The following is a 25,480-nucleotide window of genomic DNA, read 5'->3' as shown; positions in this document are numbered from 1 at the left end:
AGTGTCTGTATCTCTATCTGTAGTGTCTGTATCTGTAGTATCTGTATCTGTAGTGTCTGTATCTGTAGTGTCTGTATCTGTAGTGTCTGTATCTGTAGTATCTGTATCTGTAGTATCTGTATCTGTATCTGTATCTGTAGTGTCTGTATCTGTAGTATCTGTATCTGTAGTATCTGTATCTGTAGTATCTGTATCTGTAGTGTCTGTATCTGTAGTGTCTGTATCTGTAGTATCTGTATCTGTATCTGTAGTATCTGTATCTGTAGTGTCTGTATCTGTAGTATCTGTATCTGTAGTGTCTGTATCTGTAGTATCTGTATCTGTAGTGTCTGTATCTGTAGTGTCTGTATCTGTATCTGTAGTGTCTGTATCTCTATCTGTAGTGTCTGTATCTGTATCTGTAGTGTCTGTATCTGTAGTGTCTGTATCTGTAGTGTCTGTATCTGTATCTGTAGTATCTGTATCTGTATTGTCTGTATCTGTAGTGTCTGTATCTGTAGTGTCTGTATCTGTATCTGTAGTGTCTGTATCTGTATCTGTAGTGTCTGTATCTGTAGTGTCTGTATCTGTAGTGTCTGTATCTGTATCTGTATTGTCTGTATCTGTAGTGTCTGTATCTGTAGTGTCTGTATCTGTAGTGTCTGTATCTGTATCTGTAGTGTCTGTATCTGTAGTGTCTGTATCTGTAGTGGCTGTATCTGTAGTGTCTGTATCTGTATCTGTAGTGTCTGTATCTGTAGTATCTGTATCTGTAGTGTCTGTATCTGTATCTGTAGTGTCTGTATCTGTAGTGTCTGTATCTGTAGTGTCTGTATCTGTATCTGTATTGTCTGTATCTGTAGTGTCTGTATCTGTAGTGTCTGTATCTGTATCTGTAGTGTCTGTATCTGTATCTGTAGTGTCTGTATCTGTAGTGTCTGTATCTGTAGTGTCTGTATCTGTAGTGGCTGTATCTGTAGTGTCTGTATCTGTAGTGTCTGTATCTGTAGTGTCTGTATCTGTAGTGTCTGTATCTGTATCTGTAGTATCTGTATCTGTAGTGTCTGTATCTGTAGTGTCTGTATCTGTAGTGTCTGTATCTGTATCTGTAGTGTCTGTATCTGTAGTATCTGTATCTGTAGTATCTGTATCTGTAGTGTCTGTATCTGTAGTGTCTGTATCTGTAGTGTCTGTATCTGTAGTATCTGTATCTGTAGTGTCTGTATCTGTAGTGTCTGTATCTGTAGTGTCTGTATCTCTATCTGTAGTATGTGTGTATCTGTGTCTATCTGTATGTGTGTATCTGTGTCTGTCTGTGTGCATCTCTGTCTCACGCTTGAAAAGCCTTGGTGATGAGAGTAAGCTAGAGCACTGATAGATCTCAGCCATGCACTTAGTGTACCGGTACACGGACTACCGGAACACAGGCTACCGGCACACAGGCTACCGGCACACAGGCTACCGGCACACAGGCTACCGTTACACAGGCTACCGGTACATAGGCTACCAGTATGTGGCCTTCAGATTGCTGGCCTGTCCAAAACCAGCTAGCGAGGTACTGCTCTGTTTCAGCTGGTATGGTCAGTCTAGCTGTCTGGAGGAGAAGGTACTGCTCTGTTTCAGCTGGTATGGTCAGTCTAGCTGTATGGAGAAGGTACTGCTCTGTTTCAGCTGGTATGGTCAGTCTAGCTGTATGGAGGAGAAGGTACTGCTCTGTTTCAGCTGGTATGGTCAGTCTAGCTGTATGGAGGAGAAGGTACTGCTCTGTTTCAGCTGGTATGGTCAGTCTAGCTGCATGGAGAAGGTACTGCTCTGTTTCAGCTGGTATGGTCAGTCTAGCTGTATGGAGAAGGTACTGCTCTGTTTCAGCTGGTATGGTCAGTCTAGCTGCATGGAGGAGAAGGTACTGCTCTGTTTCAGCTGGTATGGTCAGTCTAGCTGTCTGGAGGAGAAGGTACTGCTCTGTTTCAGCTGGTATGGTCAGTCTAGCTGTCTGGAGGAGAAGGTACTGCTCTGTTTCAGCTGGTATGGTCAGTCTAGCTGTATGGAGGAGAAGGTACTGCTCTATTTCAGCTGGTATGGTCAGTCTAGCTGTCTGGAGAAGGTACTGCTCTGTTTCAGCTGGTATGGTCAGTCTAGCTGTATGGAGGAGAAGGTACTGCTCTGTTTCAGCTGGTATGGTCAGTCTAGCTGCATGGAGAAGGTACTGCTCTGTTTCAGCTGGTATGGTCAGTCTAGCCTTCTGGAGAAGGTACTGCTCTGTTTCAGCTGGTATGGTCAGTCTAGCTGTCTGGAGGAGAAGGTACTGCTCTGTTTCAGCTGGTATGGTCAGTCTAGCTGTATGGAGGAGAAGGTACTGCTCTGTTTCAGCTGGTATGGTCAGTCTAGCTGTCTGGAGGAGAAGGTACTGCTCTGTTTCAGCTGGTATGGTCAGTCTAGCTGCATGGAGGAGAAGGTACTGCTCTGTTTCAGCTGGTATGGTCAGTCTAGCTACATGGAGAAGGTACTGCTCTGTTTCAGCTGTTATATTCAGTCTAGCTGTATGGAGAAGGTACTGCTCTGTTTCAGCTGGTATGGTCAGTCTAGCTGTATGGAGGAGAAGGTACTGCTCTGTTTCAGCTGGTATGGTCAGTCGAGCTGCATGGAGAAGGTACTGCTCTGTTTCAGCTGGTATGGTCAGTCTAGCTGCATGGAGAAGGTACTGCTCTGTTTCAGCTGGTATGGTCAGTCTAGCTGTATGGAGAAGAAGGTACTGCTCTGTTTCAGCTGGTATGGTCAGTCTAGCTGTATGGAGGAGAAGGTACTGCTCTGTTTCAGCTGGTATGGTCAGTCTAGCTGTCTGGAGGAGAAGGTACTGCTCTGTTTCAGCTGGTATGGTCAGTCTAGCTGAATGGAGAAGGTCCTGCTCTGTTTCATCTGTTATGGTCAGTCTAGCTGTATGGAGAAGGTACTGCTCTGTTTCAGCTGGTATGGTCAGTCTAGCTGTCTGGAGAAGAAGGTACTGCTCTGTTTCAGCTGTTATGGTCAGTCTAGCTGTATGGAGAAGGTACTGCTCTGTTTCAGCTGGTATGGTCAGTCTAGCTGTATGGAGAAGGTACTGCTCTGTTTCAGCTGGTATGGTCAGTCTAGCTGTATGGAGGAGAAGGTACTGCTCTGTTTCAGCTGTTATGGTCAGTCTAGCTGTATGGAGAAGGTACTGCTCTGTTTCAGCTGGTATGGTCAGTCTAGCTGTATGGAGAAGGTACTGCTCTGTTTCAGCTGGTATGGTCAGTCTAGCTGTATGGAGAAGGTACTGCTCTGTTTCAGCTGGTATGGTCAGTCTAGCTGTATGGAGAAGGTACTGCTCTGTTTCAGCTGGTATGGTCAGTCTAGCTGTATGGAGAAGGTCCTGCTCTGTTTCATCTGTTATGGTCAGTCTAGCTGTATGGAGCACAAGGTGCTTTCTGTATCTGTCCTTGTATTTGTGCCCTCTGAAATGTTTAACTCTTTCTAGAATTTAATGTGATATGTGGAATTAAATAAAGGTTTCCACATTATTTTCTCTCCCTCTCTCAGTCAGTTCAGCCAGATGAAGAAGAGGCCGGCTTCTGCAGTCGGATACAAACGACCAATCAGCCAGTACGCACGGATCTCCTTAGCGATGGGAGCTCACTCCAGATACCGGGTAAGTGTGTGTGTGATAGGGAGAGTGAATATGCTCTGGTAGTTATGTAACCCAATTCTTTAAAAAAAAAGAAGCTTTGTTTCCTCCTCTATGCCTCTATGTGTGTGTGTGTGTGTGTGTGTGTGTAGGCTGAGAACATCATGTTCCTGGAGCTGGACATGACTCATCCCACCACTGTCTCATTGGACCACCGGCCATCGGAGGTGGGGCCTAATTATAGCCCCTACCCAACAGACAACGTTCCCCACAGGGAGCGAGCTGCACGTGTCCGCATGTCACGATCCTGGTGAGACACGCACACCTCCGCCAGATCACGTGTCTCTTAACCTGTCCTTGTGTGATGTCATATCTTCTTCCTGTTCCAGGTGTCAGACCCCGCGAGCCATCACTTCCTCCACCTCCACCTCCCTGGCAACCCATTCTATAGCCACGCCCACTGCCGCCCAGTGAAGAGCAACCTATCTCACTACCTATCCCTTCCATATCTCTCCCTCCCTTCCATATCTCTCCCTCTCCCTCTCCCATATCTCTCTCTCCCTTCCATATCTCTCCCTCTCCCTTCCATATCTCTCCCTCTCCCTTCCATATCTCTCCATATCTCTCTCTCCCTTCCATATCTCTCCCTCTCCCTTCCATATCTCTCCATATCTCTCTCTCTCCCTTCCATATCTCTCCCTCTCCCTTCCATATCTCTCCATATCTCTCTCTCCCTTCCATATCTCTCCCTCTCCCTTCCATATCTCTCCATATCTCTCTCTCTCCCTTCCATATCTCTCCCTCTCCCTTCCATATCTCTCCCTCTCCCTTCCATATCTCTCCCTCTCCCTTCCATATCTCTCCCTCTCCCTTCCATATCTCTCCCTCTCCCTTCCATCTCTCCCTCTCCCTTCCATATCTTTCTCTCTCCCTTCCATATCTCTCCCTCTCCCTTCCATATCTCTCCCTCTCCCTTCCATATCTCTCCCTCTCCCTTCCATATCTCTCCCTCTCCCTCTCTATATCTTTCTCTCTCCCTTCCATATCTCTCCCTCTCCCTTCCATATCTCTCCCTCTCCCTTCCATATCTCTCCCTCTCCCTTCCATATCTCTCCCTCTCCCTTCCATATCTCTCCCTATCTCTCCCTCTCCCTCTCCATATCTTTCTCTCTCCCTTCCATACCTCTCCCTCTCCCTTCCATATCTCTCCCTCCCTCTCCATATCTTTCTCTCTCCCTTCCATATCTCTCCCTCTCCCTTCCATATCTCTCCCTCTCCCTTCCATATCTCCCCCTCTCCCTTCCATATATCTCCCTCTCCCTTCCATATCTCTCCCTCTCCCTTCCATATCTCTCCCTCTCCCTTCCATATCTTTCTCTCTCCCTTCCATATCTCTCCCTCTCCCTTCCATATCTTTCTCTCTCCCTTCCATATCTCTCCCTCTCCCTTCCATATCTCTCCCTCTCCCTTCCATATCTCTCCCTCTCCCTTCCATATCTCTCCTCTCCCTTCCATATCTCTCCCTATCTCTCCTCTCCATATCTTTCTCTCTCCCTTCCATATCTCCCTCTCCCTTCCATATCTCTCCCTCCCTCTCCATATCTTTCTCTCTCCCTTTCATATCTCTCCCTCTCCCTTCCATATCTCTCCCTCTCCCTTCCATATCTCTCCCTCTCCCTTCCATATCTCTCCCTCTCCCTTCCATATCTCTCCCTCTCCCTTCCATATCTCTCCCTCTCCCTTCCATATCTCTCCCTTCCATATCTCTCCCTCTCCCTTCCATATCTCTCCCTTCCATATCTCTCCCTCTCCCTTCCATATCTCTCTCTCCCTTCCATATCTTTCCCTCTCCCTTCCATATCTCTCCCTTCCATATCTCTCCCTCTCCCTTCCATATCTCTCTCTCCCTTCCATATCTCTCCCTCTCCCTTCCATATCTCTCCCTCTCCCTTCCATATCTCTCCCTCTCCCTTCCATATCTCTCCCTATCTCTCCCTCTCCATATCTTTCTCTCTCCCTTCCATACCTCTCCCTCTCCCTTCCATATCTCTCCCTCCCTCTCCATATCTTTCTCTCTCCCTTTCATATCTCTCCCTCTCCCTTCCATATCTCTCCCTCTCCCTTCCATATCTCTCCCTCTCCCTTCCATATCTCTCCCTCTCCCTTCCATATCTCTCCCTCTCCCTTCCATATCTCTCCCTCTCCCTTCCATATCTCTCCCTTCCATATCTCTCCCTCTCCCTTCCATATCTCTCCCTTCCATCTCTCCCTCTCCCTTCCATATCTCTCTCTCCCTTCCATATCTTTCCCTCTCCCTTCCATATCTCTCCCTCTCCCTTCCATATCTTTCTCTCTCCCTTCCATATCTCTCCCTCTCCCTTCCATATCTCTCCCTCTCCCTTCCATATCTTTCTCTCTCCCTTCCATATCTCTCCCTCTCCCTTCCATATCTCTCCCTCTCCCTTCCATATCTCTCCCTCTCCCTTCCTACTTCTACACATCTCCTTCCCTACCTACAGGCTATGAACACTGAACTAAAGAAACAAGACATAATGGCCTGTCTACCTACAGGCTATGAACACTGAACTAAAGAAACGAGATGATCGATGGCCTGTCTACCTACAGGCTATGAACACTGAACTAAAGAAACGAGACGTTATGGCCTGTCTACCTACAGGCTATGAACACTGAACTAAAGAAACGAGACATAATGGCCTGTCTACCTACAGGCTATAAACACTGAACTAAAGAAACGAGACGTTATGGCCTGTCTACCTACAGGCTATGAACACTGAACTAAAGAAACGAGATGATCGATGGCCTGTCTACCTACAGGCTATGAACACTGAACTAAAGAAACGAGACGTTATGGCCTGTCTACCTACAGGCTATGAACACTGAACTAAAGAAACGAGATGATAATGGCCTGTCTACCTACAGGCTATAAACACTGAACTAAAGAAACGAGACATTATGGCCTGTCTACCTACAGGCTATGAACACTGAACTAAAGAAACAAGACGATCGATGGTACTAGTAGTTTCTCCGCTGATTTCAATAATCATGTATCAGGTTCGTGTTCTGAACTCTCAACTCGCTGCCGCATACCGGATCAAAGTGAGATGGAGGAACTCCTGAAACTTTTCTTGGCTCAGAGAAATGCCGATGCCTACTTCAATGGATGTTGATGAGGTCCACAACATGGTTCTGTGGTGAGTTATTGATGTGGAATGGATGTTGATGAGGTGCACAACATGGTACACTAGTGAGTTATTGATGTGAAATGGATGTTGATGAGGTCCACAACATGGTACACTAGTGAGTTATTGATGTGGAATGGATGTTGATGAGGTCCACAACATGGTACACTAGTGAGTTATTGATGTGGAATGGATGTTGATGAGGTCCACAACATGGTACACTAGTGAGTTATTGATGTGGAATGGATGTTGATGAGGTCCACATCATGGTACACTAGTGAGTTATTGATGTGGAATGGATGTTGATGAGGTCCACAACATGGTACACTAGTGAGTTATTGATGTGGAATGGATGTTGATGAGGTCCACAACATGGTACACTAGTGAGTTATTGATGTGGAATGGATGTTGATGAGGTCCACAACATGGTACACTAGTGAGTTATTGATGTGGAATGGATGTTGATGAGGTCCACAACATGGTACACTAGTGAGTTATTGATGTGGAATGGATGTTGATGAGGTCCACAACATGGTACACTAGTGAGTTATTGATGTGGAATGGATGTTGATGAGGTCCACAACATGGTGCACTAGTGAGTTATTGATGTGGAATGGATGTTGATGAGGTCCACAACATGGTACACTAGTGAGTTGTTGGTGTGGAACTACAATGTGTTCTGAGCATCTTTTCAGCTAAGTTGACTAAAACTGAGAGTTATTGATGTGAGAATGGGGATGAGGGTCCACAACATGGTAACTGTGGGTTGTTGGGAGAACTACAATGTGTTCTGAGCATCTTTTGCAGCTAAAACTGAGGGGTGGGGGGGATGGCATGTGGGGAGAGAGGGAGAAGTGGGGTGGATATGGTTGCAGCTATGTGGGGTGGGGGGCATGGCATGTGGGGAGAGAGGGAGAAGTGGGGTGGATATGGTTGCAGCTATGTGGGGTGGGGGGCATGGCATGTGGGGAGAGAGGGAGAAGTGGGGTGGATATGGTTGCAGCTATGTGGGGTGGGGGGCATGGCATGTGGGGAGAGAGGGAGAAGTGGGGTGGATATGGTTGCAGCTATGTGGGGTGGGGGGCATGGCATGTGGGGAGAGAGGGAGAAGTGGGGTGGATATGGTTGCAGCTATGTGGGGTGGGGGGCATGGCATGTGGGGAGAGAGGGAGAAGTGGGGTGGATATGGTTGCAGCTATGTGGGGTGGGGGGCATGGCATGTGGGGAGAGAGGGAGAAGTGGGGTGGATATGGTTGCAGCTATGTGGGGAGGGGGGCATGGCATGTGTTTTTATTGGCATATGTGTATGTCAGTGGAGGCTCCTCAGAGGAGGGGGAGGACCATCCTCCTCAGGGAGTTTCATATATAATGTATACACGCACACTGCTCAACAAAATAAAGGGAACACTTAAACAACACAATGTAACTCCAAGTCAATCACACTTCTGTGAAATCAAACTGTCCACTTAGGAAGCAACACTGATTGACAATAAATTTCACATGCTGTTGTGCAAATGGAATAGACATATAAGCAATTAGCAAGACACCCCCAATAAAGGAGTGGTTCTGCAGGTGGGGACCACAGACCACTTCTCAGTTCCTATGCTTCCTGGCTGATGTTTTTGAATGCTGGCGGTGCTTTCACTCTAGTGGTAGCATGAGACAGAGTCTACAACCCACACAAGTGGCTCAGGAAGTGCAGCTCATCCAGGATGGCACATCAATGCGAGCTGTGGCAAGAAGGTTTGCTGTGTCTGTCAGCGTAGTGTCCAGAGCATGGAGGCGCTACCAGGAGACAGGCCAGTACATCAGGAGACGTGGAGGAGGCCGTAGGAGGGCAACAACCCAGCAGCAGGACCGCTACCTCCACCTTTGTGCAAGGAGGAGCAGGAGGAGCACTGCCAGAGCCCTGCAAAATGACCTCCAGCAGGCCACAAATGTGCATGTGTCTGCTCAAACGGTCAGAAACAGACTCCATTAGGGTGGTATGAGGGCCCGACGTCCACAAGTGGGGGTTGTGCTTACAGCCCAACACCGTGCAAGATATTTGGCATCTGCCAGAGAACACCAAAAAAGTGTCAAATTCGCCACTGGCGCCCTGTGCTCTTCACAGATGAAAGCAGGTTCACACTGAGCACGTGACAGACGTGACAGTCTGGAGACGCCGTGGAGAATTTGACACTTTTTTGGTGAGAAATATATTATTATATATTATTATTATTATTATATTATATTATTATCATATATTAGAACGTTCTGCTGCCTGCAACATCCTCCAGCATGACCGGTTTGGTGGTGGGTCAGTCATGGTGTGGGGTGGCATTTCTTTGGGGGGCCGCACAGCCCTCCATGTGCTCGCCAGAGGTAGCCTGACTGCCATTAGGTACAGAGATGAGATCCTCAGACCCCTTGTGAGACCATATGCTGGTGCGGTTGGCCCTGCAAGACAATGCTAGACCTCATGTGGCTGGAGTGTGTCAGCAGTTCCTGCAAGAGGAAGGCATTGATGCTATGGACTGGCCCGCCCGTTCCCCAGACCTGAATCCAATTGAGCACATCTGGGACATCATGTCTCACTCCATCCACCAACGCCACGTTGCACCACAGACTGTCCAGGAGTTGGCGGATGCTTTAGTCCAGGTCTGGGAGGAGATCTCTCGGGAGACATTCCGCTACCTCATCAGGAGCATGCCCAGGCGTTGTAGGGAGGTCATACAGGCACGTGGAGGCCACACACACTACTGAGCCTCATTTTGACTTGTTTTAAAGACATCAAAGTTGGATCAGCCTGTAGTGTGGTTTTCCACTTTAATTTTGAGTGTGACTCCAAATCCAGACCTCCATGGGTTGATAAATTTGATTTCCATTGATAATTTTTGTGTGATTTTGTTGTCAGCACATTCAACTATGTAAAGAAAAAAGTATTTAATAAGAATGTTTCATTCATTTAGATCTAGGATGTGTTATTTTAGTGTTTCCTTTATTTTTTTGAGCAGTGTATTTCTTTTTAGATAAAACTGTACTAAATATATTCACGTCACCAAATCATTTATTAAATCACACTATTTTACCATGAAGATCTACAGTTGCTTCAACAGCACCTTCTTGGCTAGCACCATGGTGTAGCTGGAGGACAGCTAGCTTCCATCCTCCTCTGGGTACATTGACTACAATACAAAACCTAGGAAGCTCAAGGTTCTCACCCCCTTCCATAGATTAACACAATAATTATGACAACTTGCAGAGGACCTCCTCCAACCTATCAAGCTCACAGCATGAACTGACATGTTGGATGGCTCGAGTTTGAAGTGGAGGGAGTACAGGGCTTAGCATGTCTCTCCAGGAGGCTAAAAATAGATTTTGGCTTGGAAAGGTTTAACATTTTCAGAAGGAGTCAAGTAATTGGTTAAGGGAGGAGGATTGGAGAGAAAGAGAGAGGAAGTTGAAAAGACTGAGGCAGAGGATGGGTTTGAGTCTAGCAATAACAAGGGAGAGAGTATGTCGAGGAAGATTGGTGTCAAGTTCAAACAGAGTGATGGCAGGTTGAGTTCTGGAGGTGAAATGGAAGGTGTTGTGAGGAGCTCTGCGGTGCAGATCCGGTGGGGAGCGTGGTGAAACAGAGGTGACAGTCTGTTCTTTTGAGCTTTATTTCATTACCTGACAAAGTCATGTAAGAATATTTGCGTTATGCTTTTTTTGTGCCAAATACACTGTAGTGTTATAGGTGTCACGTTTATGGGCATGTAGCAGCAGTATGATGTAGAAGGGAGATTCGTAAGATGGCTTGGCGAAGAAGGCAGACGATTTCGCTGCTCTGGCCCCCCAATGGTGGAACAAACTCTCTCACGACGCCAGGACAGCGGAGTCAATCACCACCTTCCGGAGACACCTGAAACCCCACCTCTTTAAGGAATACCTAGGATAGGATAAGTAATCCCTCTCACCCCCCCCCCCTTTAAGATTTAGATGCACTATTGTAAAGTGACTGTTCTACTGGATGTCATAAGGTGAATGCACCAATTTGTAAGTGGCTCTGGATAAGAGCGTCTGCTAAATGACTTAAATGTAAATGTAATTACGTGCAAACCGATTGTTTTTTTAATGTGTTTATCTGCGTTGTTTGTAACTTATTTTGTTCGTAATGTTGCCGCTACCGTCTCTTATAACCGAAAATAACTTCTGGACATCAGGACTGCGAGTACTCACCACGGACTGGCAGAGTACTCACCACGGACTGGCAGAGTACTCACCACGGACTGGCAGAGTACTCACCACGGACTGGCAGAGTACTCACCACGGACTGGCAGACTACTCACCACGGACTGGCAGACTACTCACCACGGACTGGCAGACTACTCACTACGGACTGGCAGACTACTCACCACGGACTGGCAGACTACTCACCACGGACTGGCAGACTACTCACCACGGACTGGCAGACTACTCACCACGGACTGGCAGAGTACTCACCACGGACTGGCAGAGTACTCACCACGGACTGGCAGAGTACTCACCACGGACTGGCAGAGTACTCACCACGGACTGGCAGAGTACTCACCACGGACTGGCAGAGTACTCACCACGGACTGGCAGAGTACTCACCACGGACTGGCAGAGTACTCACCACGGACTGGCAGAGTACTCACCACGGACTGGCAGAGTACTCACCACGGACTGGCAGAGTACTCACCACGGACTGGCAGAGTACTCACCACGGACTGGCAGAGTACTCACCACGGACTGGCAGAGCACTCACCACGGACTGGCAGAGTACTCACCACGGACTGGCAGAGCACTCACCACGGACTGGCAGAGCACTCACCACGGTCTGGCAGAGTACTCACCACGGTCTGGCAGAGTATTCACCACGGACTGGCAGAGTATTCACCACGGAATGGCAGAGTACTCACCACAGACTGGCCTTTTTCCATTTAACCTTTCTAGGGCACGTGAGACGGAAGTGTCCCACCTCTTCAACAGCCAGTGAAACTGCAGGGCGCCAAATTCAAAACAACAGAAATCCCATAATTAAAATTCCTCAAACATACATGTATTTTACACCATTTTAAAGATAAACTTGTTGTAAATCCAGCCACAGTGTCCGATTTCAAAAATGTTTTACGACGAAAGCAAACCAAACAATTATGTTAGGTGAGTGCCTATTCACAGAATAACACAGCCATTTTTCCAGCCAAAGAGAGGATTCACAAAAAGCAGAAATATAGATAAAATTAACCACTAACATATGATGATCCTCATCAGATGAAACGCCTGAGGTAGAGTATCTCATGATAAACTGTAGACCACACAACCTACCTAAAGAGTTTATCTGTATTTTTCGTAGTCGTTTACATAACTCCACAGTCAGAGGCTGGCACTAAGACAGCATTGAATGAGCTGTATTCCATCATAAACAAACAAGAAAAGGCTCACCCAGAGGCAGCGCTCCTAGTGGCCTGGGACTTTAATGCAGGGAAACTTAAATTCATTTTACCAAATTTCCATCAGCATGTTAAATGTGCAACCAGAGAGAAAATAAATCTGGACCACCTTTACTCCACACACAGAGAAGCATATCAAGCTCTCCCTCACCCTCCATTTGGCAAATCTGACCATAATTCTATCCTCCTGATTCCTGCTTATGAGCAAAAATTAAAGCAGGAAGTACCAGTGACTCCCTCAACACAGAAGAGGTCGGATGAAGTGGATGCTACACTACAGGAGTGTTTTGCTGGCACATACTGGAATGTTCCGGGATTCATCCAATGACATTGAGGAGTACACCACCTCAATCACCGGCTTCATCAATAAGTGCATCGATGACGTCGTCCCCACAGTGACCCTACGTACATTTCCCAACCAGAAGCCATGGATTACAGGCAACATCCGCACTGAGCTAAAGGCTATATCTGCGGCTTTCAAGGAGTGGGACACTGAGCACTTATTAGAAATCCTGCTATGCCCTCAGATGAGCCATCAAACAGGCAAAGGGTTTCAATCCTACTACAACGGCTCTGGTGCTTGTCGGTTGGGGCTTGAAAAATATTACGGACTCCAAAGGGAAACCCCTTTGTAATGAGGTAAAACGGATTTCAGTTTGCCTGCATTAAAGTCCCCGGCCACTAGGAGCACCGCTTCTGAGCATTTTCTGGTTTGCTTATGTCCTTATACAGCTCGTTGAGTGTGGTCTTCGTGCCAGGATCGGTTTGTGGTGGTAAATAGATGGCTACGAATAATAAGAACTCTCTTGATAGATTGTGTGGTCTACAGCTTATCATAAGGTATTCTACCTCAGGCGAGCAATACCTCGAGACTTCTTTAATATTAGACATCGCACACCAGCAGTTATTGACAAATAGATACACCCCTCCCTCATCTTACCAGACGTAGCTGCTCTGTCCTACCGATGCACGGAGAAGTCAGCCAGCTCTAGATTATCCATATTCTTTATCCCCTTACACTGTGTATAAGACAGTAGTTTTGGAATTGTTAGTTAGTTTACTTGTTGGTTATTCCTGCATTGTCGGAACTAGAAGCACAAGCATTTCGCTACACTCGCATTAACATCTGCTAACCATGTGTATGTGACAAATAACATTTGATTTGATTTGATGTTGTTCAGCCACGTCTTGGTGCAACATAAATTATTCTTGTTTTTAATGTCCCGTTGGTAGGATAGTCTAAATCGTAGATGTCCAGTTTGTTTTCCAATGATTGCACTTCGGCCAATAATACGGCCAATAATATTATTCTACAATGTAGAAAAGCCCTTGAATGAGTACGCGTGTCCAAACTTTTGACTGGTACTGCATGCTTCAGTAAGGTTGGCTTCTTAGCATTAATATCAATGTTTATCAACTGTACCACAGAGATGGAACATAGGTCACAGAAAATAGATGTTGTGGTGGCAGCTGCAGAGAAGTACTTGGGGGTAGTAGATTTGACTTCAGAAGAGGTGTGTTGAGTGGTAGTGTCCCGTCTTTTCAGGTCGTTGGCCTGAGGAAGTATCAGATAGGGTTAAAGTAGTGGACTACGTTCTGTCCTCTCTAGTGGACTAAAATATGTCCTCTCTAGTGGACTACGGTCTGTCCTCTCTAGTGGACTAAAATCTGTCCTCTCTAGTGGACTATGGTCTGTCCTCTATAGTGAACTAAGGTCTGTCCTCTCTCGTGGACTACGGTCTGTCCTCTCTAGTGGACTATGGTCTGTCCTCTCTAGTGGACTATGGTCTGTCCTCTCTAGTGGACTAAGGTCTGTCCTCTCTAGTGGACTAAGGTCTGTCCTCTCTAGTGGACTAAGGTCTGTCCTCTCTAGTGGACTACGGTCTGTCCTCTCTAGTGGACTAAGGTCTGTCCTCTCTAGTGGACTACGGTCTGTCCTCTCTAGTGGACTACGGTCTGTCCTCTCTAGTGGACTAAGGTCTGTCCTCTCTAGTGGACTAAGGTCTGTCCTCTCTAGTGGACTAAGGTCTGTCCTCTCTAGTGGACTAAGGTCTGTCCTCTCTAGTGGACTAAGGTCTGTCCTCTCTAGTGGACTAAGGTCTGTCCTCTCTAGTGGACTAAGGTCTGTCCTCTCTAGTGGACTAAGGTCTGTCCTCTCAGGTCGTTGGCCTGGGGTAGGATCAGATATTAGTGAAAATAGGTGGTTGGTTTTAATGAGTGTAGGTTTAGTTAGTTGGGTAATGAGGTGGTGGGTTTTAATGAGTGTAGGGTTAGTTAGTACGGTAATGAGGTGGTGGGTTTTAATGAGTGTAGGGTTAGTTAGTTGGGTAATGAGGTGGTTGGCTTTAATGAGTGTAGGTTTAGTTGGTAGGGTAATGAGGTGGTGGGTTTTAATGAGTGTAGGGTTAGTTAGTAGGGTAATGAGGTGGTGGGTTTTAATGAGTGTAGGGTTAGTTAGTACGGTAATGAGGTGGTGGGTTTTAATGAGTGTAGGGTTAGTTAGTTGGGTAATGAGGTGGTGGGTTTTAATGAGGTGGTGGGTTTTAATGAGTGTAGGGTTAGTTAGTTAGTACGGTAATGAGGTGGTGGGTCTTAATGAGTGTAGTTAGTTAGTACGGTAATGAGGTGGTGGGTTTTAATGAGTGTAGGGTTAGTTAGTAGGGCAATGAGGTGGTGGGTTTTAATGAGTGTAGGGTTAGTTAGTAGGGTAATGAGGTGGTGGGTTTTAATGAGTGTAGGGTTAGTTAGTTAGTTAGTACGGTAATGAGGTGGTTGGCTTTAATGAGTGTAGGTTTAGTTGGTAGGGTAATGAGGTGGTGGGTTTTAATGAGTGTAGGGTTAGTTAGTAGGGTAATGAGGTGGTGGGTTTTAATGAGTGTAGGGTTAGTTAGTACGGTAATGAGGTGGTGGGTTTTAATGAGTGTAGGGTTAGTTAGTTGGGTAATGAGGTGGTGGGTTTTAATGAGGTGGTGGGTTTTAATGAGTGTAGGGTTAGTTAGTTAGTACGGTAATGAGGTGGTGGGTCTTAATGAGTGTAGTTAGTTAGTACGGTAATGAGGTGGTGGGTTTTAATGAGTGTAGGGTTAGTTAGTAGGGCAATGAGGTGGTGGGTTTTAATGAGTGTAGGGTTAGTTAGTAGGGTAATGAGGTGGTGGGTTTTAATGAGTGTAGGGTTAGTTAGTTAGTTACTACGGTAATGAGGTGGTGGGTTTTAATGAGTGTAGGGTAAGTTAGTTGGGTAATGAGGTGGTGGGTTTTAATGAGTGTAGGGTTAGTTAGTAGGGTAATGAGGTGGTGGGTTTTAATGAGTGTAGGGTAAGTTAGTTGGGTAATGAGGTGGTGGGTTTTAATGAGTGTAGGGTTAGTTAGTTAGTTAGTACGGTAATGAGGTGGTGGGTTTTAATGAGTGTAGGGTTAGTTAGTAGGGTAATGAGGTGGTGGGTTTTAATGAGTGTAGGTTTAGTTGGTAGGGTAATGAGGTGGTGGGTTTTAATGAGTGTAGGGTTAGTTAGTAGGGTAATGAGGTGGTGGGTTTTAATGAGTGTAGGGTTAGTTAGTACGGTAATGAGGTGGTGGGTTTTAATGAGTGTAGGGTTAGTTAGTTAGTACGGTAATGAGGTGGTGGGTTTTAATGAGTGTAGGGTTAGTTAGTTAGTACGGTAATGAGTGGGTGGGTTTTAATGAGTGTAGGGTTAGTTAGTTAGTACGGTAATGAGGTGGTGGGTCTTAATGAGTGTAGTTAGTTAGTACGGTAATGAGGTGGTGGGTTTTAATGAGTGTAGGGTTAGTTAGTAGGGCAATGAGGTGGTGGGTTTTAATGAGTGTAGGGTTAGTTAGTAGGGTAATGAGGTGGTGGGTTTTAATGAGTGTAGGGTTAGTTAGTTAGTACGGTAATGAGGTGGTGGGTTTTAATGAGTGTAGGGTTAGTTAGTAGGGTAATGAGGTGGTGGGTTTTAATGAGTGTAGGGTTAGTTAGTAGGGTAATGAGGTGGTGGGTTTTAATGAGTGTAGGGTTAGTTAGTTGGGTAATGAGGTGGTGGGTTTTAAGTAGGTGGTGGGTTTTATTGATTGTAGAGTTAGTTAGTACGGTAATGAGGTGGTGGGTTTTAATGAGTGTAGGGTTAGTTAGTAGGGTAATGAGGTGGTGGGTTTTAATGAGTGTAGGGTTAGTTAGTAGGGTAATGAGGTGGTGGGTTTTAATGACTGTAGGGTTAGTTAGTTGGGTAATGAGGTGGTGGGTTTTAATGAGTGTAGGGTTAGTTAGTTGGGTAATGAGGTGGTGGGCTTTAATGAGTGTAGTTAGTTAGTACGGTAATGAGGTGGTGGGTTTTAATGAGTGTAGGGTTAGTTAGTAGGGTAATGAGGTGGTGGGTTTTAATGAGTGTAGGGTTAGTTAGTACGGTAATGAGGTGGTGGGTTTTAATGAGTGTAGGGTTAGTTAGTTGGGTAATGAGGTGGTGGGTTTTAATGAGTGTAGGGTTAGTTGGGTATTTAAAAATATGTTTATTTTTTATTCCAATTTCCCCATTTTCCTTTTGCAATTTTGTATCACCAAGTGTAATGGATTCATACTATAGTTCAGTTGGTGGCGGTAACGCAGCATATTGGACGCCAACAACAGTTAAGTCCAACAAATAAGAACTGACGTTGTGTCCACCCAATCAATACTTCAGAGAATGAATGTAGTACTGAAAGCATAAACTACAGCAAGCTACATTGCAGTGCATGAAATATGATAAGTAGTTGACTCCGAGAGAGACAGCAGTTGAACAGTTTTGAACAAATTCATATCCTCAGAAATGAAGGAGAAGCACGAGAGATCAAGAGAGCTAGCTATATGTTGTTGTACAGGTCCAGTTCCTATATTGAAGTGGTGTGGAATGGATGGTGAGCTGGGGTCTCTCCTACCAGGTCCAGTTCCTATATTGAAGTGGTGTGGAATGGATGGTGAGCTGGGGTCACTACTACCAGGTCCAGGTCCAGTTCCTGTATTGAAGTGGTGTGGAATGGATGGTGAGCTGGGGTCACTACTACCAGGTCCAGGTCCAGTTCCTGTATTGAAGTGGTGTGGAATGGATGGTGAGCTGGGGTCTCTCCTACCAGGTCCAGTTCCTGTATTGAAGTGGTGTGGAATGGATGGTGAGCTGGGGTCTCTCCTACCAGGTCCAGTTCCTGTATTGAAGTGGTGTGGAATGGATGGTGAGCTGGGGTCACTACTACCAGGTCCAGGTCCAGTTCCTGTATTGAAGTGGTGTGGAATGGATGGTGAGCTGGGGTCTCTCCTACCAGGTCCAGTTCCTGTATTGAAGTGGTGTGGAATGGATGGTGAGCTGGGGTCTCTCCTACCAGGTCCAGTTCCTATATTGAAGTGGTGTGGAATGGATGGTGAGCTGGGGTCTCTCCTACCAGGTCCAGTTCCTGTATTGAAGTGGTGTGGAATGGATGGTGAGCTGGGGTCTCTCCTACCAGGTCCAGTTCCTGTATTGAAGTGGTGTGGAATGGATGGTGAGCTGGGGTCTCTCCTACCAGGTCCAGTTCCTGTATTGAAGTGGTGTGGAATGGATGGTGAGCTGGGGTCTCTCCTACCAGGTCCAGTTCCTATATTGAAGTGGTGTGGAATGGATGGTGAGCTGGGGTCTCTCCTACCAGGTCCAGTTCCTGTATTGAAGTGGTGTGGAATGGATGGTGAGCTGGGGTCACTACTACCAGGTCCAGGTCCAGTTCCTGTATTGAAGTGGTGTGGAATGGATGGTGAGCTGGGGTCTCTCCTACCAGGTCCAGTTCCTGTATTGAAGTGGTGTGGAATGGATGGTGAGCTGGGGTCTCTCCTACCAGGTCCAGTTCCTGTATTGAAGTGGTGTGGAATGGATGGTGAGCTGGGGTCACTACTACCAGGTCCAGGTCCAGTTCCTGTATTGAAGTGGTGTGGAATGGATGGTGAGCTGGGGTCTCTCCTACCAGGTCCAGTTCCTGTATTGAAGTGGTGTGGAATGGATGGTGAGCTGGGGTCTCTCCTACCAGGTCCAGTTCCTATATTGAAGTGGTGTGGAATGGATGGTGAGCTGGGGTCTCTCCTACCAGGTCCAGTTCCTGTATTGAAGTGGTGTGGAATGGATGGTGAGCTGGGGTCTCTCCTACCAGGTCCAGTTCCTGTATTGAAGTGGTGTGGAATGGATGGTGAGCTGGGGTCTCTCCTACCAGGTCCAGTTCCTGTATTGAAGTGGTGTGGAATGGATGGTGAGCTGGGGTCTCTCCTACCAGGTCCAGTTCCTATATTGAAGTGGTGTGGAATGGATGGTGAGCTGGGGTCTCTCCTACCAGGTCCAGTTCCTGTATTGAAGTGGTGTGGAATGGATGGTGAGCTGGGGTCACTACTACCAGGTCCAGGTCCAGTTCCTGTATTGAAGTGGTGTGGAATGGATGGTGAGCTGGGGTCTCTCCTACCAGGTCCAGTTCCTGTATTGAAGTGGTGTGGAATGGATGGTGAGCTGGGGTCTCTCCTACCAGGTCCAGTTCCTGTATTGAAGTGGTGTGGAATGGATGGTGAGCTGGGGTCACTACTACCAGGTCCAGGTCCAGTTCCTGTATTGAAGTGGTGTGGAATGGATGGTGAGCTGGGGTCTCTCCTACCAGGTCCAGTTCCTGTATTGAAGTGGTGTGGAATGGATGGTGAGCTGGGGTCTCTCCTACCAGGTCCAGTTCCTATATTGAAGTGGTGTGGAATGGATGGTGAGCTGGGGTCTCTCCTACCAGGTCCAGTTCCTGTATTGAAGTGGTGTGGAATGGATGGTGAGCTGGGGTCTCTCCTACCAGGTCCAGTTCCTGTATTGAAGTGGTGTGGAATGGATGGTGAGCTGGGGTCTCTCCTACCAGGTCCAGTTCCTGTATTGAAGTGGTGTGGAATGGATGGTGAGCTGGGGTCTCTCCTACCAGGTCCAGTTCCTATATTGAAGTGGTGTGGAATGGATGGTGAGCTGGGGTCTCTCCTACCAGGTCCAGTTCCTGTATTGAAGTGGTGTGGAATGGATGGTGAGCTGGGGTCACTACTACCAGGTCCAGGTCCAGTTCCTGTATTGAAGTGGTGTGGAATGGATGGTGAGCTGGGGTCTCTCCTACCAGGTCCAGTTCCTGTATTGAAGTGGTGTGGAATGGATGGTGAGCTGGGGTCTCTCCTACCAGGTCCAGTTCCTGTATTGAAGTGGTGTGGAATGGATGGTGAGCTGGGGTCACTACTACCAGGTCCAGGTCCAGTTCCTGTATTGAAGTGGTGTGGAATGGATGGTGAGCTGGGGTCTCTCCTACCAGGTCCAGTTCCTGTATTGAAGTGGTGTGGAATGGATGGTGAGCTGGGGTCTCTCCTACCAGGTCCAGTTCCTATATTGAAGTGGTGTGGAATGGATGGTGAGCTGGGGTCTCTCCTACCAGGTCCAGTTCCTGTATTGAAGTGGTGTGGAATGGATGGTGAGCTGGGGTCTCTCCTACCAGGTCCAGTTCCTGTATTGAAGTGGTGTGGAATGGATGGTGAGCTGGGGTCTCTCCCTACCAGGTCCAGTTCCTGTATTGAAGTGGTGTGGAATGGATGGTGAGCTGGGGTCTCTCCTACCAGGTCCAGTTCCTATATTGAAGTGGTGTGGAATGGATGGTGAGCTGGGGTCAGGTCCAGTTCCTGTATTGAAGTGGTGTGGAATGGATGGTGAGCTGGGGTCACTACTACCAGGTCCAGGTCCAGTTCCTGTATTGAAGTGGTGTGGAATGGATGGTGAGCTGGGGTCTCTCCTACCAGGTCCAGTTCCTGTATTGAAGTGGTGTGGAATGGATGGTGAGCTGGGGTCTCTCCTACCAGGTCCAGTTCCTGTATTGAAGTGGTGTGGAATGGATGGTGAGCTGGGGTCACTACTACCAGGTCCAGGTCCAGTTCCTGTATTGAAGTGGTGTGGAATGGATGGTGAGCTGGGGTCTCTCCTACCAGGTCCAGTTCCTGTATTGAAGTGGTGTGGAATGGATGGTGAGCTGGGGTCTCTCCTACCAGGTCCAGTTCCTATATTGAAGTGGTGTGGAATGGATGGTGAGCTGGGGTCTCTCCTACCAGGTCCAGTTCCTGTATTGAAGTGGTGTGGAATGGATGGTGAGCTGGGGTCTCTCCTACCAGGTCCAGTTCCTGTATTGAAGTGGTGTGGAATGGATGGTGAGCTGGGGTCTCTCCTACCAGGTCCAGTTCCTGTATTGAAGTGGTGTGGAATGGATGGTGAGCTGGGGTCTCTCCTACCAGGTCCAGTTCCTATATTGAAGTGGTGTGGAATGGATGGTGAGCTGGGGTCTCTCCTACCAGGTCCAGTTCCTGTATTGAAGTGGTGTGGAATGGATGGTGAGCTGGGGTCACTACTACCAGGTCCAGGTCCAGTTCCTGTATTGAAGTGGTGTGGAATGGATGGTGAGCTGGGGTCTCTCCTACCAGGTCCAGTTCCTGTATTGAAGTGGTGTGGAATGGATGGTGAGCTGGGGTCTCTCCTACCAGGTCCAGTTCCTGTATTGAAGTGGTGTGGAATGGATGGTGAGCTGGGGTCACTACTACCAGGTCCAGGTCCAGTTCCTGTATTGAAGTGGTGTGGAATGGATGGTGAGCTGGGGTCTCTCCTACCAGGTCCAGTTCCTGTATTGAAGTGGTGTGGAATGGATGGTGAGCTGGGGTCTCTCCTACCAGGTCCAGTTCCTATATTGAAGTGGTGTGGAATGGATGGTGAGCTGGGGTCTCTCCTACCAGGTCCAGTTCCTGTATTGAAGTGGTGTGGAATGGATGGTGAGCTGGGGTCTCTCCTACCAGGTCCAGTTCCTGTATGGTGTGGAATGGATGTGAGCTGGGGTCTCTCCTACCAGGTCCAGTTCCTGTATTGAAGTGGTGTGGAATGGATGGTGAGCTGGGGTCTCTCCTACCAGGTCCAGTTCCTATATTGAAGTGGTGTGGAATGGATGGTGAGCTGGGGTCTCTCCTACCAGGTCCAGTTCCTGTATTGAAGTGGTGTGGAATGGATGGTGAGCTGGGGTCTACTACCAGGTCCAGGTCCAGTTCCTGTATTGAAGTGGTGTGGAATGGATGGTGAGCTGGGGTCTCTCCTACCAGGTCCAGTTCCTGTATTGAAGTGGTGTGGAATGGATGGTGAGCTGGGGTCTCTCCTACCAGGTCCAGTTCCTGTATTGAAGTGGTGTGGAATGGATGGTGAGCTGGGGTCACTACTACCAGGTCCAGGTCCAGTTCCTGTATTGAAGTGGTGTGGAATGGATGGTGAGCTGGGGTCTCTCCTACCAGGTCCAGTTCCTGTATTGAAGTGGTGTGGAATGGATGGTGAGCTGGGGTCTCTCCTACCAGGTCCAGTTCCTATATTGAAGTGGTGTGGAATGGATGGTGAGCTGGGGTCTCTCCTACCAGGTCCAGTTCCTGTATTGAAGTGGTGTGGAATGGATGGTGAGCTGGGGTCTCTCCTACCAGGTCCAGTTCCTGTATTGAAGTGGTGTGGAATGGATGGTGAGCTGGGGTCTCTCCTACCAGGTCCAGTTCCTGTATTGAAGTGGTGTGGAATGGATGGTGAGCTGGGGTCTCTCCTAAGGTCCAGTTCCTATATTGAAGTGGTGTGGAATGGATGGTGAGCTGGGGTCTCTCCTACCAGGTCCAGTTCCTGTATTGAAGTGGTGTGGAATGGATGGTGAGCTGGGGTCAATACCAGGTCCAGGTCCAGTTCCTGTATTGAAGTGGTGTGGAATGGATGGTGAGCTGGGGTCTCTCCTACCAGGTCCAGTTCCTGTATTGAAGTGGTGTGGAATGGATGGTGAGCTGGGGTCTCTCCTACCAGGTCCAGTTCCTGTATTGAAGTGGTGTGGAATGGATGGTGAGCTGGGGTCTCTACTACCAGGTCCAGGTCCAGTTCCTGTATTGAAGTGGTGTGGAATGGATGGTGAGCTGGGGTCTCTCCTACCAGGTCCAGTTCCTGTATTGAAGTGGTGTGGAATGGATGGTGAGCTGGGGTCTCTCCTACCAGGTCCAGTTCCTATATTGAAGTGGTGTGGAATGGATGGTGAGCTGGGGTCTCTCCTACCAGGTCCAGTTCCTGTATTGAAGTGGTGTGGAATGGATGGATGGGGTCTCTCCTACCAGGTCCAGTTCCTGGGTGGTGTGGAATGGATGGTGAGCTGGGGTCTCTCCTACCAGGTCCAGTTCCTATATTGAAGTGGTGTGGAATGGATGGTGAGCTGGGGTCTCTCCTACCAGGTCCAGTTCCTATATTGAAGTGGTGTGGAATGGATGGTGAGCTGGGGTCTCTCCTACCAGGTCCAGTTCCTATATTGAAGTGGTGTGGAATGGATGGTGAGCTGGGGTCTCTCCTACCAGGTCCAGTTCCTATATTGAAGTGGTGTGGAATGGATGGTGAGCTGGGGTCTCTCCTACCAGGTCCAGTTCCTATATTGAAGAAGTGGTGTGGAATGGATGGTGAGCTGGGGTCTCTCCTACCAGGTCCAGTTCCTATATTGAAGTGGTGTGGAATGGATGGTGAGCTGGGGTCTCTCCTACCAGGTCCAGTTCCTATATTGAAGTGGTGTGGAATGGATGGTGAGCTGGGGTCTCTCCTACCAGGTCCAGTTCCTATATTGAAGTGGTGTGGAATGGATGGTGAGCTGGGGTCTCTCCTACCAGGTCCAGTTCCTATATTGAAGTGGTGTGGAATGGATGGTGAGCTGGGGTCTCTCCTACCAGGTCCAGTTCCAGGTCCAGTTCCTATATTGAAGTGGTGTGGAATGGATGGTGAGCTGGGGTCTCTCCTACCAGGTCCAGTTCCTATTGAAGTGGTGTGGAATGGATGGTGAGCTGGAAGGTCCAGTTCCTATATTGAAGTGGTGTGGAATGGATGGTGAGCTGGGGTCTCTCCTACCAGGTCCAGTTCCTATATTGAAGTGGTGTGGAATGGATGGTGAGCTGGGGTCTCTCCTACCAGGTCCAGTTCCTATTGAAGTGGTGTGGAATGGATGGTGAGCTGGGGTCACTACTACCAGGTCCAGGTCCAGTTCCTGTATTGAAGTGGTGTGGAATGGATGGTGAGCTGCGGTCTCTCCTCCCAGGTCCAGTTCCTGTATTGAAGTGGTGTGGAATGGTTGGTGAGCTGGGGTCACTCCTACCAGGTCCAGTATTAGCCATCACAGCTACAGCTTCCAAGGCTACAAGGAAGAGCAGAATGTGTCTTCTGACCCGGTAGAGACGTTTTCACAATTGCTCACAGAGTTGGAGTCAAAGCGGCCTGAGACCCCAAGGTATGAAATACTGTAAGAGAATTGAAGAATGTTTTGTACAACAGGGTTTTTCCAGCATCTCCATTGAGAGAAATCTGTGCATCCAAGCAGAGGACACACTGGAAAACAGAGGTCACAGGTTAGGGATCCTTCCTCTGTTGCCAATAAGAGAAGAGGGGCAGGGCTAGGTTGACTAAGTGAGGCAGGTAGATTGAGCTACACAGCTGTATCACATTCACTAATGATTTAACATAATTTAACCTCTCACCTCTGTTACTTATACACTAATGATTCCACATCATTCATTTCTCACTTCGACTTCTTATAAACTAATGATAACACATAATTTAACCTTTACCCTCTCCTACTGGGGCGGCAGGTAGCGTAGTGGTTAGAGCGCTGGGCAAGTAACAAAGGTTGCTAGATCAAATCCCCAAGCTGAGAATCTGTCGTTCCACCCCTGAACAAGGCAGTTAACCCACTGTTCCTAGACCAGTTAACCCACTGTTCCTAGACCAGTTAACCCACTGTTCCTAGACCAGTTAACCCACTGTTCCTAGACCAGTTGACCCACTGTTCCTAGACCAGTTAACCCACTGTTCCTAGACCAGTTAACCCACTGTTCCTAGGCCAGTTAACCCACTGTTCCTAGACCAGTTAACCCACTGTTCCTAGACCAGTTAACCCACTGTTCCTAGACCAGTTAACCCACTGTTCCTAGACCAGTTAACCCACTGTTCCTAGACCAGTTAACCCACTGTTCCTAGACCAGTTAACCCACTGTTCCTAGGCCGTCATTGTCAATAAATATTTGTTCCTAACGGACTTGCTTAGTTAAATAAAGGTAAAATACTTATACACTAATGATTCCACATTGTTTAACCTTTAAAGGGGAAATCTACTTTTTCTATATAATGTGTTTACTTATAAATTGATATGCAACCATTGATTCTTGAAGAATATAACTACTTCAACTGTTGTACCCCATCAGAACCCAAAATATAAGCTTTGTTTTAAATTTAAACAATCACTATATAGCCTCAAAACATTGTTCAAACTATAATTTTGATGTGAATGTATTCTGCAGAATAAACCCCATTACAACAACAAAAAATGTGTCACTGTGTTCTATTTGAAAGGGCGAAAGTAAAGTGACAGATATTATCCGTATGTCGACAGGCAGCCAAACCTCCGACGAGCCAGGTGATGTAGATCCATCATGGCGTCCCGGGGATCCGAGGTGATGCAGTTGCGTTATGACGCAGGTGAAAACCTGCGGCTGTGGGACGCGCTGGGCGGACGGCTGAGCTGTGATTGGTCGGTTGGGGCAGCAGCTCGTTGCTACGAACAAGCTGTAGCAACGCAGTAGTATCGACCAGACAGGCTCAGAACAGCACGATTCTTCAAAACTAGAGCGTGAGTGACTGTCACTAACTATTATCACTACGATGTATACTATTTAAAAGCGGACTTTGACAACTAACGTTAGTTTAGTTTTTATAGTTAGCTAGTCAGGTAGACATTCCCGAATGCCATCACATTCGAGTCCCATTCGGCGCGGCTCAGAGTGTGTGTGAGAGAGAGAGAGGGATATTTCTGGAGGCCTCCAGACGGGGTTGGATGAAAACAGTATAGTTGAATTGTGCTGGACCGGCTGGCCAGACCGGGCTAGACCGACCGTTATGTATAGTGTTGATAAAAGGATATGTAGAAGGGTGAGCCGGTTAAGGATCGATTCAGACAAGGTGGTAGATTGTACGACAAGCGACAGATTTATTCAGAGTGAGAATATCTGGTACACGTATATACGGCTCTCCCATTCGCTCGCACAGAACAGCAGGAAAAAGAGAAAGAGTGAACCGTTACAATACAATTTATACAAAACAGAAAGTAGGTTGATCCTGGGAGATCGGATCTTTTGATTGGTTTAGCTGGGCCGTCCGTCT

The 25,480-nt window shown here is 47.5% G+C and overlaps 1 protein-coding gene and 1 long non-coding RNA gene across 3 annotated transcripts in view; both read left to right on the top strand.

The window, feature by feature from the left end:
- Positions 1-4,210, top strand: part of LOC124026212 (kinesin-like protein KIF3C) — a 38,174-nt gene extending 33,964 nt beyond the window's left edge. For both annotated transcript variants that reach the window (XM_046339323.1, XM_046339324.1), the window contains exons 5-7: positions 3,535-3,643; positions 3,772-3,929; positions 4,009-4,210. In XM_046339323.1, coding sequence (XP_046195279.1) covers positions 3,535-3,643; positions 3,772-3,929; positions 4,009-4,093 — 352 coding nt within the window. In that variant the 3' untranslated portion in view covers positions 4,094-4,210. The remainder of the gene's footprint in view (positions 1-3,534; positions 3,644-3,771; positions 3,930-4,008) is intronic.
- Positions 4,211-6,009: 1,799 nt separating this feature from the next.
- LOC124026213 lies at positions 6,010-24,946 on the top strand. The gene is made up of 3 exons (XR_006837266.1): positions 6,010-6,831; positions 23,367-23,555; positions 24,714-24,946. It is a non-coding gene; the product is annotated as an uncharacterized LOC124026213 (long non-coding RNA).
- The last annotated feature ends 534 nt before the right edge of the window (positions 24,947-25,480 follow it).

Source organism: Oncorhynchus gorbuscha, unplaced genomic scaffold (assembly GCF_021184085.1).
Source record: "Oncorhynchus gorbuscha isolate QuinsamMale2020 ecotype Even-year unplaced genomic scaffold, OgorEven_v1.0 Un_scaffold_2646, whole genome shotgun sequence".
NCBI classification, from domain to species: domain Eukaryota; kingdom Metazoa; phylum Chordata; class Actinopteri; order Salmoniformes; family Salmonidae; genus Oncorhynchus; species Oncorhynchus gorbuscha.
This window is presented reverse-complemented; position numbering and strand designations above follow the sequence as displayed.